Source organism: Lucilia sericata, unplaced genomic scaffold (genome assembly GCF_015586225.1).
Source record: "Lucilia sericata isolate MDLA Ls3-8-SP2 unplaced genomic scaffold, ASM1558622v1 Contig000592F_arrow, whole genome shotgun sequence".
NCBI lineage: Eukaryota > Metazoa > Arthropoda > Insecta > Diptera > Calliphoridae > Lucilia > Lucilia sericata.
The window spans coordinates 82,387-103,214 of record NW_023994599.1 but is presented as its reverse complement, the minus strand read 5'-3'; the positions used below and the strand labels follow the sequence as shown (position 1 = coordinate 103,214).

At 29.5% G+C, this 20,828-nt stretch overlaps 1 protein-coding gene across 1 annotated transcript in view; it reads left to right on the top strand.

Annotated features, from left to right (window-relative positions):
* Positions 1-20,828, top strand: part of LOC119606485 (furin-like protease 2) — a 109,114-nt gene that overhangs the window by 66,257 nt on the left and 22,029 nt on the right. The window contains 3 exon segments of the mRNA XM_037960012.1: positions 4,068-5,189; positions 6,974-7,161; positions 7,252-7,408. Of these exon segments, the coding sequence (XP_037815940.1) occupies positions 4,068-5,189; positions 6,974-7,161; positions 7,252-7,408 (1,467 nt within the window).

Below are 20,828 nucleotides of genomic sequence, written 5' to 3'. Positions count from 1 at the left end.
AGGGAATCCAAAATATAAAATAAATTAAATCTAGAACCGAACTATAACTGAACTAGAACTGAGCTAGAACTGAGCTAGAACTGAGCTAGAACTGAACTAGAACTGAAGTAGAACTGAAGTAGAACTGAACTAGAACTGAACTAGAACTGAACTAGAACTGAACTAGAACTGAACTAGAACTGAACTAGAACTGAACTAGAACTGAACTAGAACTGAATTAGAACTGAACTAGAACTGAACTAAAACTGAACTAGAACTGAACTAGAACTGAACTAGAACTGAAATTAGAACTGAACTAGGAACTGAACTAGAACTGAACTAGAACTGAAACTAGACTGAACGAGAACTGAACTAAACTGAACTGAACTAGAACTGGAACTAGACTGAACTAGAACTGAACTAGAACTGAACTAGAACTGAACTAGAACTGAACTAGACTGAACTAGAACTGAACTAGAACTGAACTAGAACTGAACTAGACTGAAAATAGAATGAACTAGAACTGAACTAGAACTGAAACTAGAACTGAACTAGAACTGAACTAGAACTGAACTAGAACTGAACTAAAGAACTGAACTGAACTAGAACTTAGAACTGAACTAGAACTGAACTAAGACTAGAACTGAACTAAACAGAACTGAACTAGAACTAGAAACTGAACTAGAACTGAAACTAGACTTGATAACTAGAATGACTAGAACTGAAACTAGAACTGACTAGAACTGAACTAGAACTGAACTAGAACTGAACTAGAACTGAACTAGAACTGAACTAGAACTGAACTAGAACTGACTAGAACTGAACTAAAACTGAACTAGAACTGAACTAGAACTGAACTAGAACGAACTAGAACTGAACTAGAACTGAACTGAATAACTAGAACTGAACTAGAAACGAACTAGAACTGAACTAGAACTGAACTAGAACTGAACTAGAACTGAACTAGAACTGAACTAGAACTGACTAGAACTGAACTAGAACTGAACTAGAACTGAACTAGAACTGAACTAGAACTGAACTAGAACTGAACTAGAACTGAACTAGAACTGAACTAGAACTGAATCTAGAACTGAACTAGAACTGAACTAGAACTGAACTAGAACTGAACTGAACTGAACTAGAACTGAACTAGAACTGAACTAGAAATGAACTAGAACTGAACTAGAACTGAACTAGAACTGAACTAGAACTGAACTAGAACTGAAACTAGAACTGAACTAGAACTGAACTAGAACTGAACTAGAACTGAACTAGAACTGAACTAGAACTGAACTAGAACTGAACTAGAACTGAACTAGAACTGAACTAGAACTGAACTAGAACTGAACTAGAACTGAACTAGAACTGAACTAGAACTGACTAACTGAACTAGAACTGAACTAGAACTGAACTAAACTGAACTAGAACTGAACTAGAACTGAACTAGAACTGAACTAGAACTGAACTAGAACTGACTAGAACTGAACTAGAACTGAACTTAGAACTGAACTAGAACGAACTAGAACTGAAACTAGAACTGAACTAGAACGACTAGAACTGAACTAGAACTGAACTAGAACTGAACTAGACTGAACTAGAACTGAACTAGAACTGAACTAGAACTGAACTGAGACTGAACTAGAACTGAACTAGAACTGAACTAGAACTGAACTAGAACTGAACTAGAACTGGAAACTAGAACTGAACGAGAACTGAACTAGAACTGAACTAGAACTGAACTAGAACTGAACTAGAACTGAACTTAGAAACTGAGAACTAGAACTGAACTAGAACTGAACTAGAACTGAACTAGAACTGAACTAGAACTGGAAAACTAGAACTAGAACTAGAACTGAACTAGAAGAACTGAACTAGAACTGACTAGAACTGAACTAGAACTGAACTAGAACTGAACTAGAACTGAACTAGAACTGAACTAGAACTGAACTAGAACTGAACTAGAACTGAACTAGAACTGACTAGAACTGAACTAGAACTGAACTAGAACTGAACTAGAACTGAACTAGAACTGAACTGACTAGAACTGAACTAGAACTGAACTAGAACTGAACTAGAACTGAACTAGAACTGAACTAGAACTGAACTAGAACTGAACTAGAACTGAACTAGAACTGAACTAGAACTGAACTAACTGACTAGAACTGAACTAGAACTGAACTAGAACTGAACTAGAACTGAACTAGAACTGAACTAGAACTGAACTAGAACTGAACTAGAACTGAACTAGAACTGAACTAGAACTGAACTAGAACTGAACTAGAACTGAACTAGAACTGAACTAGAACTGAACTAGAACTGAACTAGAACTGAACTAGAACTGAACTAGAACTGAACTAGAACTGAACTAGAACTGAACTAGAACTGAACTAGAACTGAACTAGAACTGAACTAGAACTGAACTAGAACTGAACTAGAACTGAACTAGAACTGAACTGAACTGACTAGAACTGAACTAGAACTGAACTAGAACTGAACTAGAACTGAACTAGAACTGAACTAGAACTGAACTAGAACTGAAACTGAACTAGAACTGAACTAGAACTGAACTAGAACTGAACTAGAACTGAACTAGAACTGAACTAGAACTGAACTAGAACTGAACTAGAACTGAACTAGAACTGAACTAGAACTGAACTAGAACTGAACTAGAACTGAACTAGAACTGAACTAGAACTGAACTAGAACTGAACTAGAACTGAACTAGAACTGAATAGAACTGAAACTAGAACTAACTAGAACTGAACTAGAACTGAACTAGAACTGAACTAGAACTGAACTAGAACTGAACTAGACTGAACTAGAACTGAACTGAACTAGAACTGAACTAGAACTGAACTAGAACTGAACTAAACTGAACTGAACTAGAACTGAACTAGAACTGAACTAGAACTGAACTAGAACTGAACTAGAACTGAACTAGAACTGAACTAGAACTGAACTAGAACTGAACTAGAACTGAACTAGAACTGAACTAGAACTGAACTAGAACTGAACTAGAACTGAACTAGAACTGAACTAGAACTGAACTAGAACTGAACTAGAACTGAACTAGAACTGAACTAGAACTGAACTAGAACTGAACTAACGAACTAGAACTGAACTAGAACTGAACTAGAACTGAACTAGAACTGAACTAGAACTGAACTAGAACTGAACTAGAACTGAACTAGAACTGAACTAGAACTGAACTAGAACTGAACTAGAACTGAACTAGAACTGAACTAGAACTGAACTAGAACTGAAATAGAACTGAACCAGAACTGAACTAAAAGATTTTTTTGTAAAATGTATGGGCAAAGTATGGCGATGTGTAAAATTTCAAATTCCTTCGTATTTAAAGAAATTTTCAGTAATGTTAACATAGCTTTTTACAGGGTCGTTGTTGATCAACTTTATATTCTGCTATTAGGTTTTTTTTTTCTCAATTTCCTTTAAAATAAAATAATATTTAATACATTTACCATACAGTTAATGAAAACACTAACAACCAAACGCAACGACAATAGCAACAAGAGCTATAACAACAACATCAACATTATCAAAAACATAATACACAATGACCATAAACACCAACAAACCCTAATTGGCAATTATAAGCATTTTAATTTGTTATAAACCAATAAATACGTATTTAATATTAAAATACAAAAAAAAAACACCACAAATATTATAAAAATGAAAATAAATTTTTCGCTTTTTTTAATAAGTAATTAATATGTTAAATGTAAACCTGTGTTATTATAAGAAGGCGAATAAAATGGAACTTTTACAGCAAATTGGGGGGCAAAAGTGTGAAGTACTGAAATTTATACTAATTAATAGTAGCAAACCCTTACCTTAGTCACAATTAAATGTTACATAATATTTTTTTATGTTTTTAATGCAAATTAATTTGCTATCAAAATCCAGCAAATTACGATAAGATTTTATTAAAGCGATTATAAATTTAATGACAATTAAAATGATTAATCTACCATTAATTAATTATACATTTATCTTTGCAAAAACATTGAAACATTAATGAAAACATTAATTAATGCAATTTTATTATTTTTATCAATTTACAGCTTTAAACCCTGGTATTTGGAAGAATGTTCTTCTACCTTGGCTACCACCTACAGTTCTGGTACTCCTGGTCATGACAAGAGTGTAGCTACTGTTGATATGGATGGCCGTCTAAGACCCGATCACATTTGTACAGCCGAGCATACTGGTACCTCTGCATCGGCTCCTTTAGCTGCTGGCATCTGCGCCTTGGCTTTGGAGGCAAATCCCAATCTAACCTGGCGTGACATGCAATATTTGGTGGTCTATACTTCCAGACCTTCACCTTTGGAAAAGGAAGCTGGCTGGATGTTGAATGGTGTAAAACGCAAGTACAGTCACAAATTCGGTTATGGTTTAATGGATGCCGGAGCCATGGTCTCGTTGGCCGAGCAATGGTCTACTGTGCCACCCCAACATATTTGCAAATCGCGTGAGAATAATGAAGATCGTAAAATTGAAGGAACTTATGGTTATACTTTGGCTACTCACATGGATGTTAATGGCTGTGCTGGAACTATTAATGAAGTACGCTATTTGGAACATGTACAATGTAGAATCACTTTGAGATTCTTCCCTCGCGGTAATTTACGCATACTCCTAACCTCTCCTATGGGCACTACCAGTACCCTGTTGTTTGAGAGACCTAGAGATATTGCTAAATCCAATTTCGATGACTGGCCTTTCTTGAGTGTTCATTTCTGGGGTGAAAAGGCTGAGGGTAGATGGACTTTACAGATTATTAATGGCGGTCGTAGACGTGTCAATCAACCGGGTATTTTATCTAAATGGCAATTGATTTTCTATGGTACTGCCGTCCAGCCAATGCGTTTAAAAAGTGATTTAGTTTCCCAGCCTGTTTATACGTATCCCACGGAATCCGATTTGGGACAACCTTTGAGTGCTGATCAGTTTACAAGTTTTTTAAATTTTCAAAATCTCTATACCGGAGCCGGTTCTAATCCAGAGCAGGCTGTAACTACCGTAGATGGTCATAATATTCCCACACCTCAAAGACAAAATGTCATGGCCGATTCGAATAATAAGCTGGTGTTGCATGACTGTGATCCTGAGTGTGATTCGCAGGGTTGTTATGGCCGGGGACCGACTCAGTGTGTGGCCTGTAAACATTATCGTTTGGATAAGTAAGTAGAAAATGATCATATCCCAAAAATATATATAGAATCGTTTCTCTAAAAAGAAACATTTACGAAAATGTTCCATAAAAACAAACGTTCCATAAAAGAAATACGAAAATATTATTTAAAAAGTGAAAATTTGAAACACAAATTTTAAAATTCAAATTTTTCTTTAAAAAGATAAAATTTCCTAAAGTTTTCTGTAAAAAGAAACATTTTCTATAAAAAAAGATTTTTCGAAAATTTACCATAACAAGAGAAATTTGTGAAAATATTCTTTAAAACGAAAGAAATTCTTCGAAACTTCGAAATAAAAGGAATTCTTTGAAAATACGAAATAAAAAGTGAAATTATTCGAAAATTCGGAACAAAAAGGGAAATTCTTCAAAAATTCGGAATAAAAAGAGAAATTTTCCGAACATTTTTCTATAAAAAGAGAAATTTTTTCTATAAAAAGAGAAATTTTCCGAAAATTTTTCTATAGAAAAGAGAATTTTTCCGATAATTTTTTATAGAAAAGAGAATTTTTCGGAAAATTTTCTATAGAAAAGAGAAATTTTCCGGAAATTTTCTGTAGAAAAGATACATACATTTTCTGTAGAAAAGATAAATTTTCCAGAAATTTTCTATAGAAAAGAGAAAAATGTCTATAGAAAAGAGAAGTTTTCCGAAAAATTTCTATAGAAAGGAGAAGTTTTCCGAAAAATTTCTATAGAAAAGAGAAATTTTCCGAAAAATTTCTATAGAAAAGAGAAATTTTCCGAAAAATTTCTATAGAAAAGAGAAATTTTCCGAAAATTTCTATAGAAAAGAGAAATTTTCCGAAAAATTTCTATAGAAAAGAGAAATTTTCCGAAAAATTTCTATAGAAAAGGGAAATTTTCCGAAAAATTTCTATAGAAAAGAGAAATTTTCCGAAAAATTTCTATAGAAAAGAGAAATTTTCCGAAAATTTTCTATAGAAAAGAGAAATTTTCCGAAAATTTTCTATAAAAAAGAGAAATTTTCCGAAATTTTTCTATAAAGAGAAACTTTCCGAAAATTTCATATAAAAAGAAAAATTTTCCGAAAATTTTCTATAAAAAAGGAGAACTTTTCTATAAAAAAAAAAAGAAATTTTCCGAAAATTTTCTATAGAAAAGAGAAATTTTCCGAAAATTTTCTATAAAAAAGAGAAATTTTCCGAAATTTTTCTATAAAGAGAAACATTCCGAAAATTTCCTATAAAAAGAAAAATTTTCCGAAAATTTCCTATAAAAAAGAAAAATTTTCCGAAAATTTTCTATAAAAAATAAAAATTTTCTATAAAAAAGAAAAACTTTTCTATAAAAAAGAGAAATTTTCCGAAAATTTTCTATAAAAAAGAGAAATTTTCCGAAAATTTTCTATAAAAAAGAGAAATTTTCCGAAAATTTTCTATAAAAAAGAGAAATTTTCCGAAAATTTTCTATAAAAAAGAGAAATTTTCCGAAAATTTTCTATAAAAAAGAGAAATTTTCCGAAAATTTTCTATAAAAAAGAGAAATTTTCCGAAAATTTTCTATAAAAAAGAGAAATTTTCCGAAAATTTCCGAACATTTTCTATAAAAAGTGAAATTTTCCGAAAATTTTTTGTAAGAACAGAAATTTTCCGAAAAATTTCTGTAAAAAGAAAGAATTTTCTATAAATAGCGAAATTTTCTATAAAAAGAGACATTTTCTAAGATTTTCTATAATGAAAGATACATAAGCTGTAAATAATTTTATATGAGAAAGAAAAAAATATGTCAACTTTGTCTTTCTTTTTACAGCACCTGTGTCAGCCGTTGTCCTCCGCGTTCCTTCCCCAACCAAGGTGGTGTCTGCTGGCCTTGTCATGAGTCTTGTGAAACCTGTGCTGGTGCCGGTCAAGATAGCTGTTTAACTTGTGCTCCTGCTCATTTGCATGTAACAGATTTGGCTGTTTGTCTACAAGTTTGTCCTGAAGGATATTATGAAAGTAAGTGCAAGTCAGGAAGGAGACAAAAAAAAATCCCATAAATCTTTAATATTTGATAAATTTTACTAAATATATTCTCTTACATTGCAGATTATGATAATAAAACTTGTGTGCCATGTGAAGCTAATTGTGGTTCATGTCAAGATCGTCCCGATTATTGTACATCATGTGAACATCATTTAGTTATGCATGAGCATAAATGTTTCTCCTCGTGTCCTCTGCATACCTATGAAACTGAAGAATACAAGTAAGTTTTCTATTTGAGATACATTATGATTTTATGTTTTAATATTCTATGAAAAGTAAATGATATTCTAAAAGCCAAGGGGTAGAAGGTTTTTGTTAACAAAATATTGCTTTATATTTTGTTATCTTCAGGAGTTTTGCTGGAGATTAAGTATGCGTCTTTTTTAGTCTATAAAATTTATAACAAGTTTGGTGAACAAAATGTTAAGTAATTTATTATAGTTTTGTGCTATTCTTATGAAACATATAGTAGGTGAAGAAGAAATTGAAGTTTTTGTTTATAAATCCTTTGCACTATAAACTTTCTTTATGCATAATTATACATAGAAACTACTTATCTTACACCTTGACACTTTTCCTCTTGCAAAACTTAACTCAAATGTTTTTTTGTAGACATACCTATACCTATACTAGCTAACACATCCTTGTGTATGTGCAAGGATATATACATAAATGTACGCTTAAGTAATAGGAGTACAACAAGTGCCTCATTAGTGTTGGTGGAAAAAGCATTTAATTCTTCAAAAAACACAGTATGCCAGGAGTCATTATACTTACAATAACTACTACTACAACTACTACTTGGAAATAATAACTGAAACTAACACTGCCCTGTAGTAAGAGGAGACTTTCCACATAAATGAAACAAAATTTTCTATAATTTTATAGAAAGTATTGAGAAATTTTAGAGAAGTTTGTATAAAACTAAAAAATTTTCGAAAATTATATAGATGCTTATTTGATATGTATAAAAACCTGGCTAAAAAGGATATATTGACTCTTTGTAAATTTGCTGGGTATAACCTTCAACACTGTGTATGCTTTTTATTATAAAGCGTAATAGTGTGTCTTTGTATATATCATTTGATATAATGTTTGTTTCTATATCATGTTATAATTACTTGAATTTATACACTGTTACCACACCATGTTGATATGTAGTTTCAAATCATTATATTTTATCCACCCAACCATTCGTGTATGTAAAATTATAAACTTCAAACATTTTCATAATTTTACCCCTATAATCTTATAGAGGATCATGTAACTATTGAAAATTACATGATACTCTTACACTATATGAACGTTTAGCCCTGCAGTTAAGGAAAACCTAACCCATGTTCAAAGTGCTGTGTTTATATACTTTAGATTACTTGAGACACCAAAATAAAGATTTATTGAGTTAACTTAGGTTGTAAAAGGAGAGTCAGATGTGTAAAATGTATAAAATCGAACCACCGAAATAATACTTCCTAAACAGATGGTTATCGTTGCTATATATACATATAAGCTTTAATTACAAAGTTTTATACACATATGTACATACTTATGTATAAATATAAGCATGTGTTAGTATGTTTATATAACACGCTTGTTAAGTACAGCTAGAGGTTAAGTTTGTCATTTATACTACAAGTGGAAGTGAGATTCTTAAAAGAAAATTTTAATAGTTGAGTTTTTTAATATTTTCTAAAAGAAAATGGTGAAGAATTAAGATAAAGGAATGTTTGTGGTCCTTTATTAATTACTGTGTCTTTTTAAAAGAAAATTTTTTAAATATTTTCTTCAAAAAAAAAAATAAATATTCAAATTCTCGAAAATGTCTTATTATATAAATTTTCCTAAAATTTACAAAAAACAATTTTCCAAAAGTAAAAAGACATATTTTCTATAAAAAACAGAAATTTTCCAAAAATTTTCTATAAAAAACAGAAATTTTCCAAAAAATTTCTATAGAAAAGAGAAATTTTCCAAAAAAATTTCTATAGAAAAGAGAAATTTTCCAAAAAATTTCTATAGAAAAGAGAAATTTTCCGAATATTTTCTATAGAAAAGAGAAATTTTCCGAATGTTTTCTATAGAAAAGAGAAATTTTCCGAATATTTTCTATAGAAAAGAGAAATTTTCCGAAAATTTTTTATAGAAAAGAGAAATTTTCCGAAAATTTTCTAAAGAAAAGAGAAATTTTCCGAAAATTTTCTATTTCCGAAAATTTTCTATAGAAAAGAGAAATTTTCCGAAAAATTTTCTATAGAAAAGAGAAATTTTCCGAAAAATTTTCTATAGAAAAGAGAAAATTTCCGAAAAATTTTCTATAGAAAAGAGAAAATTTCCGAAAAATTTCTATAGAAATGAGAAAATTTCCGAAAAATTTCTATAGAAATGAGAAAATTTCCGAAAAATTTCTATAGAAATGAGAAAATTTCCGAAAAATTTCTATAGAAATGAGAAAATTTCCGAAAAATTTCTATAGAAAAGAGAAAATTTCCGAAAAATTTCTATAGAAAAGAGAAAATTTCCGAAAATTTTCTATAGAAAAGAGAAAATTTCCGAAAATTTTCCATAGAAAAGAGAAAATTTCCGAAAATTTTCTATAGAAAAGAGAAAATTTCCGAAAATTTTCTATAGAAAAGAGAAAATTTCCGAAAATTTTCTATAGAAAAGAGAAAATTTCCGAAAATTTTCTATAGAAAAGAGAAATTTTCCGAAAATTTTCTACAGAAAAGAGAAATTTTCCGAAAATTTTCTACAGAAAAGAGAAATTTTCCGAAAATTTTCTATAGAAAAGAGAAATTTTCCGAAAATTTTCTATAGAAAAGAGAAATTGTCTATAAAAAAGAGAAATTTTCCAAACATTTTCTATAAAAAAGAGAAATTTTCTGAAAATTTTCTGTAAAAGGGAGAAATTTTCCGAAATTTTTCTATAAAAAAGAGAAATTTTCCGAAATTTTTTATAAAAAAGAGAATTTTTTCGCAAATATTCTATAAAAAGAGAAATTTTCCGAAAATTTAACATAAAAAAGAAATTTCCCAAAAGTTTAAAAAAAAAGCTAAAATTTTTTTTAAATTTTTTTAAACAAAATTTTTTTTTTTGCAAAATTTCTATAAAAAGTGTAATGTTGGACGATAATCTTTTGTAAGTTTATTGCCACACTAATATTCATAAATCTATTATGATTCCTAAAATCGTTTTCTTATTTTTTATTTTTCTTCTATTCTTTTAAACGTCATACCATTTCAATAACAATTTTCCTAGAAATTAATTAATAAATTACAATCATTTTATACATTTCGTACATTTTATTAAAACTAGAATACACTTCAAATATAAATTCAATTATAAAAATAAATTTTCTTTTAATACATACACTCAAATAAATTGGGTTTTTCTTAGTACAACTACAGGAAACAGTTGAACAAACTAACCACAATAAGAAAACAATTAAAATTCAATTACCTGGCAAGAGGGAGTGCAAATGACAACTATGTAGACTTTTAGATTTTTTTTTTTTTTTTCATTTAACGAACACAAACCATAAATTCCTATTAAGTTGCTATATGTCTTAAACACAAACCCACAAAAATTAAAAATAACACACTCACAGAGGAAGGCAATGCAGGTGTTGTCATAATATTTGAGAGTTGCTCTTTTAACAACTTTTCTATAGAAAAAGTTGCTCAGTTGCTGACAACTTTTCTAAGAAAAAGTTGCTTAGTTACAAGGAACTTTTCTATACAAAAAGTTGCAGACAACTTTTCTATAGAAAAATATTAAAATATGCTCTTTCTGATTTCTACAAGAAAAGTGAAAAGTGACAACTTTACTATAGAAAAAGTTGCTCAATTACTGACAACTTTTCTGTAAAAAAAAGTTGATTAGTTACAGGCAACTTTTCTATAGAAAAAGTTGCTTAGTTGCAGCCAAATTTTCTATAGGAAAAGTTGTTCAATTACTCTCATCTTTTCTATACAAAAAGCTGCTTAGTTACAGGCAACTTTTCCATAGAAAAAGTTGCTTAGCTACAGGCAACTTTTCCATAAAAAAGTTGCTTACAGAAAGTTACAGAAAACTATTCTATAGTAGAAGTTGCTTAGTTACAGACATTTTTACTATAGAAAAAGTTATCCAGTTACTGAAAACTCTTCTATAGAAAAAGTTGCTCAATTACTGACAACTTGTCATTGGGACAAATTGCTAAGTTGCTAATAAAGTTGATCATCTATTGGCTACGTTTCTATATAATAAGGTTCATAACTAGAAATAGTTTATTGACGCAATATTTTAGCCTGAGCTGGTTAATATTACCACTAAACCTTATTTATATATTACGGTTCTTTTGTAATTCACATCTCAAGCTAGTCTGACCAGCTGTTAATAAAACAATAAACAGCAAACAATCTGTATAAAATTAACCCATTAAAATCAGACAGAGCAAAAAAATCTAAACTAATAAACTATTTACATTTTCCTTAACCCCAATTAAATCAATGTCAGTTTACTAATATCTGTAACAAAAGAGTTATTTAAAGGGTTAACTTGGGTTCATTTAAAACCATGTGTTAAGTACATATGTATGTATGTAAATTAATTTTTATAAAAAAAATTATGTATGTGTGGACATTCAGTCAGATGCTGGTATCTTTATACTCTCAAATATTTGTGTTTAATTTTATCCATCTCTTCCCGACAACCGACAAAAACGAACCTGCACATGTACAACTTATTCCTTTCTTCATTTACTCACTCGTTCGTTCGCTCATGCATACATTTTGACTTTGAAGAATCTGCATTTGACTGGCATGTTATTTTTCAGTTTTTATACAAGTCTTTGTTTCTTCATTTTTTCTATTTTATGAATTTTTGTTAACCATAATATTTGACATGCAATTTTGCAAATATGTCATATTTATTTAAAATTTTTGTTGTATGTTTTCAATATTTATTCCATACAATCTAAATTATAATGGATTTTCCTTGATTGTTGTTAAATTTTCTATGCAGATTAAAGTTTTAATTAGGGGCTTTCGCCTGAAATACAGACAAGTTTCTCAACTACTTTTCTTTTGAAAAAGTTGCTCAGTTACTGACAACTATTCAATGAAAAAGTTGCTCAGTTACTGACAACTTTTCTATAGAAAAAGTTGCTCAGTTACTAACAACTTTTCTATAGAAAAAGTTGCTCAGTTACTAACAACTTTTCTATAGAAAAAGTTGCTCAGTTACTGACAACTTTTCTATAGAAAAAGTTGCTCAGTTACTGACAACTTTTCTATAGAAAAAGTTGCTCACTTACTGACAACTTTTCTATAGAAAAAGTTGCTCAGTTACTGACAACTTTTCTATAGAAAAAGTTGCTCAGTTACTAACAACTTTTCTATAGAAAAAGTTGCTCAGTTACTAACAACTTTTCTATAGAAAAAGTTGCTCAGTTACTAACAACTTTTCTATAGAAAAAGTTGCTCAGTTATTGGCAACTTTTCTATAGAAAAAGTTGCTCAGTTATTGGCAACTTTTCTATAGAAAAAGTTGCTCAGTTATTGACAATCTTTCTATAGAAAAAGTTGCTCAGTTATTGACAACCTTTCTATAGAAGAAGTTCTTCAGTTACTGACAACTTTTCTATAGAAAAAGTTACATTTCTCTGAGTATCCTTAATATTAAAATACAAAATTGTATAATTAGTTTTATTAAAATTTTATCAATTTAAATTTTTATCATACAATTTCTGTTACGCTTCATGGCTTATTGAAGCTGGCAAAATGTCATTGAATTTATTGTAATATTTTCCACCACTAATACAGCTGCTGTATATGACTTCCTTTCTAAACATTGTATTTATTTAGTTTATTTTTAGTTTTTTTATGATTTTTATTATATTATATGAGAAACAACATCGAATATTATGTATAAGAACATAATTAAATTCATATTAAAATTGAAATTAATTGACAGTTGTTGGGTAATTTAAACAAACCGCTCGTTTGATTTTTTTTTGTCGCACATATTTTATGTACATACACTAGGTAACAAAAACAAGGGAAGTTTAAAAAAGTTTCTACTAATCAAAATTAGTTAAGAGAAGAGAAGAGAGAGATTAGATTTATAGTTATAATTTGTTCTACAAAACTTAAAATGCGTAAATACATTCACAGTTCTGTTACCCAGTGTTTTATTTGTTTTTAACTTTTTTGTCAAATATTTTTCTATACTTTGTTTAACTTTTTTTCGGATTATTTAATCGAATTTCATTATTAATTTATGCATACATTAATTGTGTGTAGAACATAAAATTGATATGTTTATTTACTTTTATATTGTTTATTTGTTTTTTTATTTGTCTACTTAATGAAAATATAAACAATTTTTACAAATATGTCCATTAAGTAAATATAATGTTAGAAAAATATAATTAAATGTGTGTAATCATACGTAATTGAACAGATTTTAATTAAATATTATTAAAATAAATGTGTAACTTAAAAACTTAATAAAGGTAAATAAATTTGAAAAAATTAGAAATTAGAAAAACGAGAAGTATAATGTATGTTGTAGTTGATACTTTTTAAAAAGCATAATTCTTAAATATTAGTTTTACCAATAAATTAGTTAGTATTAATAGAAAAATTCTTCAACCGTAAGAGAAGGTAATCATAGGAACAAAATAGGTACTAAGGCCCATCATAACCTTTAATATTCTAGGGACTTCTTTATATAAAAACTGTAATATCAAACACGACTTATACTCAAGCTGCGAACAAGCTGCTTTCAGTTCTAGTTCAGTTCTAGGTCAGTTCTTGATCAGTTCTAGTTCAGTTCTAGTTCAGTTCTAGTTCAGTTCTAGTTCAGTTCTAGTTCAGTTCTAGTTCAGTTCTAGTTCAGTTCTAGTTCAGTTCTAGTTCAGTTCTAGTTCAGTTCTAGTTCAGTTCTAGTTCAGTTCTAGTTCAGTTCTAGTTCAGTTCTAGTTCAGTTCTAGTTCAGTTCTAGTTCAGTTCTAGTTCAGTTCTAGTTCAGTTCTAGTTCAGTTCTAGTTCAGTTCTAGTTCAGTTCTAGTTCAGTTCTAGTTCAGTTCTAGTTCAGTTCTAGTTCAGTTCTAGTTCAGTTCTAGTTCAGTTCTAGTTCAGTTCTAGTTCAGTTCTAGTTCAGTTCTAGTTCAGTTCTAGTTCAGTTCTAGTTCAGTTCTAGTTCAGTTCTAGTTCAGTTCTAGTTCAGTTCTAGTTCAGTTCTAGTTCAGTTCTAGTTCAGTTCTAGTTCAGTTCTAGTTCAGTTCTAGTTCAGTTCTAGTTGAGTTCTAGTTCAGTTCTAATTCAGTTCTAGTTCAGTTCTAGTTCAGTTCTAGTTCAGTTCAGTTCAGTTCTAGTTCAGTTCTAGTTCAGTTCTAGTTCAGTTCTAGTTCAGTTCTAGTTCAGTTCTAGTTCAGTTCTAGTTCAGTTCTAGTTCAGTTCTAGTTCAGTTCTAGTTCAGTTCTAGTTCAGTTCTAGTTCAGTTCTAGTTCAGTTCTAGTTCAGTTCTAGTTCAGTTCTAGTTCAGTTCTAGTTCAGTTCTAGTTCAGTTCTAGTTCAGTTCTAGTTCAGTTCTAGTTCTAGTTAATTTCTAGTTCTGTAAAAAAAATGGGACAAAAACTTTGATTTGTATTTATTGAAAAGTTTTGGTGTCGTATGAGTGTTATTTTAATGAATCATACGCAATGTAGTATACATACTAATTAGAGATATAGAAAGATTGAAACACTATTATATCTTCCTCTTTATTCGAGATATCTTAACGTTTGAAACCACTATGGATTCCAAAATGTTTTATATTAAAAAAATTGGAATAATTGAATAATATTGTAATGACTACCATATACCGCAAGCATTATTGCAAATACTATATAGCAGTATAGTATTTTTTATACATTACCCAAACCACTTAATTTATGTGATCAAATGATTAATTTAATAAATCATCTTATCAATTGGAATTTATTAAAGTTTTATTTGATTATATATTTTATGATTAAATAACCAGATAAAAACTAATATATATTCCTAAATAAGTATGTGTGTCCAAACATAAATATGATTTACGGAGGCCTAGAAAGACACATTTACAAAAAAAATAAAATAAATTATATACGTCCTGTAACTTGACCTTTAAATCTTATCCTCGCCATAATAATATTATTCTTCTTTCTTTTAAGTCTCATGGTCAAATTTATTATTTTCAAAATATGTAAACAAAATTGCTTTTCCTAGAATTTGTGACACTTCAAGCTTAACAAAGCAAAAGAATTTTATAGAAAACTAAAGAAATAAAGAAAAAAAAGCCTCAAGGAATTGCTGTATTATTTTTTTTTTCCTTTTTGTGTTGGAATTTTTTTCAAGCTGGAGAACAAAAGCTAAAAAGTTTTGTAAGAATTTTATTTTTCACTAGAAATGTAATTTTCTATTGTTTAGTTGTTGCGTTTAAAACAAGAAAAATATTTTGTTAAAGTTTCTGTTATTTTCGTAAATTAGCAAAGATTTGTGTTGAAAATGTTTAAAATATAGCTTAAACTAGATCTGAAATAATTTTTTAAATTTTAGTAAAAAATTAATGTAAATTGTGACTTATTCGTTTATTGCTTGTAACTATACGTCTGGCATTATTTCTTTCGTAGTTGCTCAACAAATTCGTGTACTATTTATTTCCGCCTCTAGATTTGCCATCGCTTCAAATATTCTTAAGCGTGTATTTGTGTTTGTTTTTTATTATTTATCATTTATTTATTAATAAAACACAATTTCTAGTTAAATGTTCAATCAATTTCAAATGCTATAGCTTCCCCAACAACTTCGACTCGTAGAACAATAACGAAATACATACTAAATTCTTTATATTATGTAATATTTGATTATTTATTATTGTATATTTATTATCTTTAGACATCAAGGAAACGTTTGGCTTTTCCTTGGAAAAGCAAAAATAAGGAAAATTGAATTTTTTTCAAGGATATTACAATGTATGAAAAGGAGGTTATTGACACACAATTACACGCACAAAAAGCGCCATGGGAAGTACAGGGAAATAAGAAATTATTTGGACAAAAACTATTTCTCTTACAAGTGTATCCAATTGAAAATTTAAGTGAAAACTGAAATCTAAAAAAACTGAACGATTGTCTTTGATATTTGAAATAAGTTTTTTAATTTTTTTTTTTTTTTTAAACTGCACTTAATGTTGATATTCTTAAATTGCTTTTCGTTCTAGTTCAATTCTAGTTCAGTTCTAGTTCAGTTCTAGTTCAGTTCTAGTTCAGTTCTAGTTCAGTTCTAGTTCAGTTCTAGTTCAGTTCTAGTTCAGTTCTAGTTCAGTTCTAGTTCAGTTCTAGTTCAGTTCTAGTTCAGTTCTAGTTCAGTTCTAGTTCAGTTCTAGTTCAGTTCTAGTTCAGTTCTAGTTCAGTTCTAGTTCAGTTCTAGTTCAGTTCTAGTTCAGTTCTATTCAGTTCTAGTTCAGTTCTAGTTCAGTTCTAGTTCAGTTCTAGTTCAGTTCTAGTTCAGTTCTAGTTCAGTTCTAGTTCAGTTCTAGTTCAGTTCTAGTTCAGTTCTAGTTCAGTTCTAGTTCAGTTCTAGTTCAGTTCTAGTTCAGTTCTAGTTCAGTTCTAGTTCAGTTCTAGTTCAGTTCTAGTTCAGTTCTAGTTCAGTTCTAGTCAGTTCAGTTCTAGTTCAGTTCTAGTTCAGTTCTAGTTCAGTTCTAGTTCAGTTCTAGTTCAGTTCTAGTTCATTCTAGTTCAGTTCTAGTTCAGTTCTAGTTCAGTTCTAGTTCAGTTCTAGTTCAGTTCTAGTTCAGTTCTAGTTCAGTTCTAGTTCAGTTCTAGTTCAGTTCTAGTTCAGTTCTAGTTCGTTCTAGTTCAGTTCTAGTTCAGTTCTAGTTCAGTTCTAGTTCAGTTCTAGTTCAGTTCTAGTTCAGTTCTAGTTCAGTTTCTAGTTCAGTTCTAGTTCAGTTCTAGGTCAGTTCTAGTTCAGTTCTAGTTCAGTTCTAGTTCAGTTCTAGTCAGTTCAGTCAGTTCTAGTTCAGTTCTAGTTCAGTTCTAGTTCAGTTCTAGTTCAGTTCTAGTTCATTCTAGTTCTAGTTCAGTTCTAGTTCAGTTCTAGTTCAGTTCTAGTTCAGTTCTAGTTCAGTTCTAGTTCAGTTTTAGTTTACATCCGTATGGCGAGAATTTATACCAAAAACCTATCTTGCTGATTTGGTTTAGTGAGAATTCACATACCCCATTTAGAACCTACCTTTATGATTTTAACTATTTGGCTCTTAACGCATTTGTTTAATATTGTGCCTTAGTTGCTTGGGAACTTAAGAATAGTTAAGTTAATAAAAATATTTTTAAAAAAGTTTATTGCAAAAAAAATTAACTACTAGGAAGTGTGAAATATGAATAAAAACGTTAATGAACATAGCTGTATTATATTAAATTTAAACAGTAGAAACATTTTAAACAAGACTTATATTAAATATTTGCTTTTCCCATTTGAAATTTTGTTTTAATTAGTTGATTTTGTAGATGATTTTCGCCAATCTCATTAACTGCCACTTATAAATTCATTTAGTGTTTAATCAAGTACTCACTGCTAAATAAAGTTGTTATCTATCTTAGTTCTTGTATTTTTCCATATAACTGATGAATGTTTTTGTAAAGCTATTGGGGGGATTAATAAGCATACAAACAAAATTGTAGACAATTAAATAAATGTTGGCATTAATTTTTCTAAATAAATTTTAATGATATACATATGTAAAAATTCTATTTCAAGCTTTAAGTACCGCTATATACATATAGTTCTGTAATTTATAAAATCAATAACATAGTCTCTTCAAAACGTCCTCATCCGTTATAATTACCAAATGTATTCTCTTGCTGTTTTTCACAGAAATAACTTTAATTCATACCAGATTTTTTTCACTCCATCCACCTAATACCTCAATAACGAGATACAAAATGCATGTGTATTATTAGCAAATTGACACTTGAAGTATTTACGACCATTGTGGGTTAGTTGGGGTTTGAGTGAAAAGTGTTCGAAGGGATGGATGGATGTATGGCGTAGCGATATGGAGTTTCGTACATATTTGATTGGTATTTTCTCTACTGCATCTCATTAATTGAATAGGAAATTAAATGTTCAAGTTTATATTCTTTATGTGTTGTTTTGCTTGATGATATCATCAAAATTGTTAAATTAAATTCAAATTGAATTTAATGGGAATTTGTTAAGTTTCATTTATGACAACAAAAAATATGGAAAATTTCTAGAAACTACCTCAGGGGACTTTTAAGGGGTAAAAAATAAAGAGAAATAATTAGTACTTAATTAAAAAGTAATTGTGAGAAAATTGTGTCTCTAATGAGAAAAAAATTATTTATTATTTTTTAGTTCAGTTCAGTTCTAGTTCAGTTCTAGTTCAGTTCTAGTTCAGTTCTAGTTCAGTTCTAGTTCAGTTCTATTCAGTTCTAGTTCAGTTCTAGTTCAGTTCTAGTTCAGTTCTAGTTCAGTTCTAGTTCAGTTCTAGTTCAGTTCTAGTTCAGTTCTAGTTCAGTTCTAGTTCAGTTCTAGTTTAGTTCTAGTTCAGTTCTAGTTCAGTTCTAGTTCAGTTCTAGTTCTTCTAGTTCAGTTCTAGTTCAGTTCTAGTTCAGTTCTAGTTCAGTTCTAGTTCAGTTCTAGTTCAGTTCTAGTTCAGTTCTAGTTCAGTTCTAGTTCATTCTAGTTCAGTTCTAGTTCAGTTCTAGTTCAGTTCTAGTTCAGTTCTAGTTCAGTTCTAGTTCAGTTCTAGTTCAGTTCTAGTTCAGTTCTATTCAGTTCTAGTTCAGTTCTAGTTCAGTTTAGTTCAGTTCTAGTTCAGTTCTAGTTCAGTTCTAGTTCAGTTCTAGTTCAGTTCTAGTTCAGTTCTAGTTCAGTTCTAGTTCAGTTCTAGTTCAGTTCTAGTTCAGTTCTAGTTCAGTTCTAGTTCAGTTCAGTAGTTCAGTTCTAGTTCAGTTCTAGTTCAGTTCTAGTTCAGTTCTAGTTCAGTTCTAGTTCAGTTCTAGTTCAGTTCTAGTTCAGTTCTAGTTCAGTTCTAGTTCAGTTCTAGTTCAGTTCTAGTTCAGTTCTAGTTCAGTTCTAGTTCAGTTCTAGTTCAGTTCTAGTTCAGTTCTAGTTCAGTTCTAGTTCAGTTCTAGTTCAGTTCTAGTTCAGTTCTAGTTCAGTTCTAGTTCAGTTCTAGTTCAGTTCTAGTTCAGTTCTAGTTCAGTTCTAGTTCAGTTCTAGTTCAGTTCTAGTTCAGTTCTAGTTCAGTTCTAGTTCAGTTCTAGTTCAGTTCTAGTTCAGTTCTAGTTCAGTTCTAGTTCAGTTCTAGTTCAGTTCTAGTTCAGTTCTAGTTCAGTTCTAGTTCAGTTCTAGTTCAGTTCTAGTTCAGTTCTAGTTCAGTTCTAGTTCAGTTCTAGTTCAGTTCTAGTTCAGTTCTAGTTCAGTTCTAGTTCAGTTCTAGTTCAGTTCTAGTTCAGTTCAGTTCTAGTTCAGTTCTAGTTCAGTTCTAGTTCAGTTCTAGTTCAGTTCTAGTTCAGTTCTAGTTCAGTTCTAGTTCAGTTCTAGTTCAGTTCTAGTTCAGTTCTAGTTCAGTTTCTAGTTCAGTTCTAGTTCAGTTCTATGTTCAGTTCTAGTTCAGTTCTAGTTCAGTTCTAGTTCAGTTCTAGTTCTAGTTAATTGCTAGTTCTGTAAAAAAAATGGGACAAAAACTTTGATTTGTATTTATTGAAAAGTTTTGGTGTCGTATGAGTGGTTATTTTAATGAATCATACGCAATGTAGTATACATACTAATTAGAGATATAGAAAGATTGAAACACTATTATATCTTTCCTCTTTATTCGAGATATCTTAACGTTTGAAACCACTATGGATTCCAAAATGTTTTATATTAAAAAAATTGGAATAATTGAATAATATTGTAATGACTACCATATACCGCAAGCATTATTGCAAATACTATATAGCAGTATAGTATTTTTATACATTACCCAAACCACTTAATTTATGTGATCAAATGATTAATTTAATAAATCATCTTATCAATTGGAATTTATTAAAGTTTTATTTGATTATATATTTTATGATTAAATAACCAGATAAAAACTAATATATATTCCTAAATAAGTATGTGTGTCCAAACATAAATATGATTTACGGAGGCCTAGAAAGACACATTTACAAAAAAAATAAAATAAATTATATACGTCCTGTAACTTGACCTTTAAATCTTATCCTCGCCATAATAATATTATTCTTCTTTCTTTTAAGTCTCATGGTCAAATTTATTATTTTCAAAATATGTAAACAAAATTGCTTTTCCTAGAATTTGTGACACTTCAAGCTTAACAAAGCAAAAGAATTTTATAGAAAACTAAAGAAATAAAGAAAAAAAAGCCTCAAGGAATTGCTGTATTATTTTTTTTTTCCTTTTTGTGTTGGAATTTTTTTCAAGCTGGAGAACAAAAGCTAAAAAGTTTTGTAAGAATTTTATTTTTCACTAGAAATGTAATTTTCTATTGTTTAGTTGTTGCGTTTAAAACAAGAAAAATATTTTGTTAAAGTTTCTGTTATTTTCGTAAATTAGCAAAGATTTGTGTTGAAAATGTTTAAAATATAGCT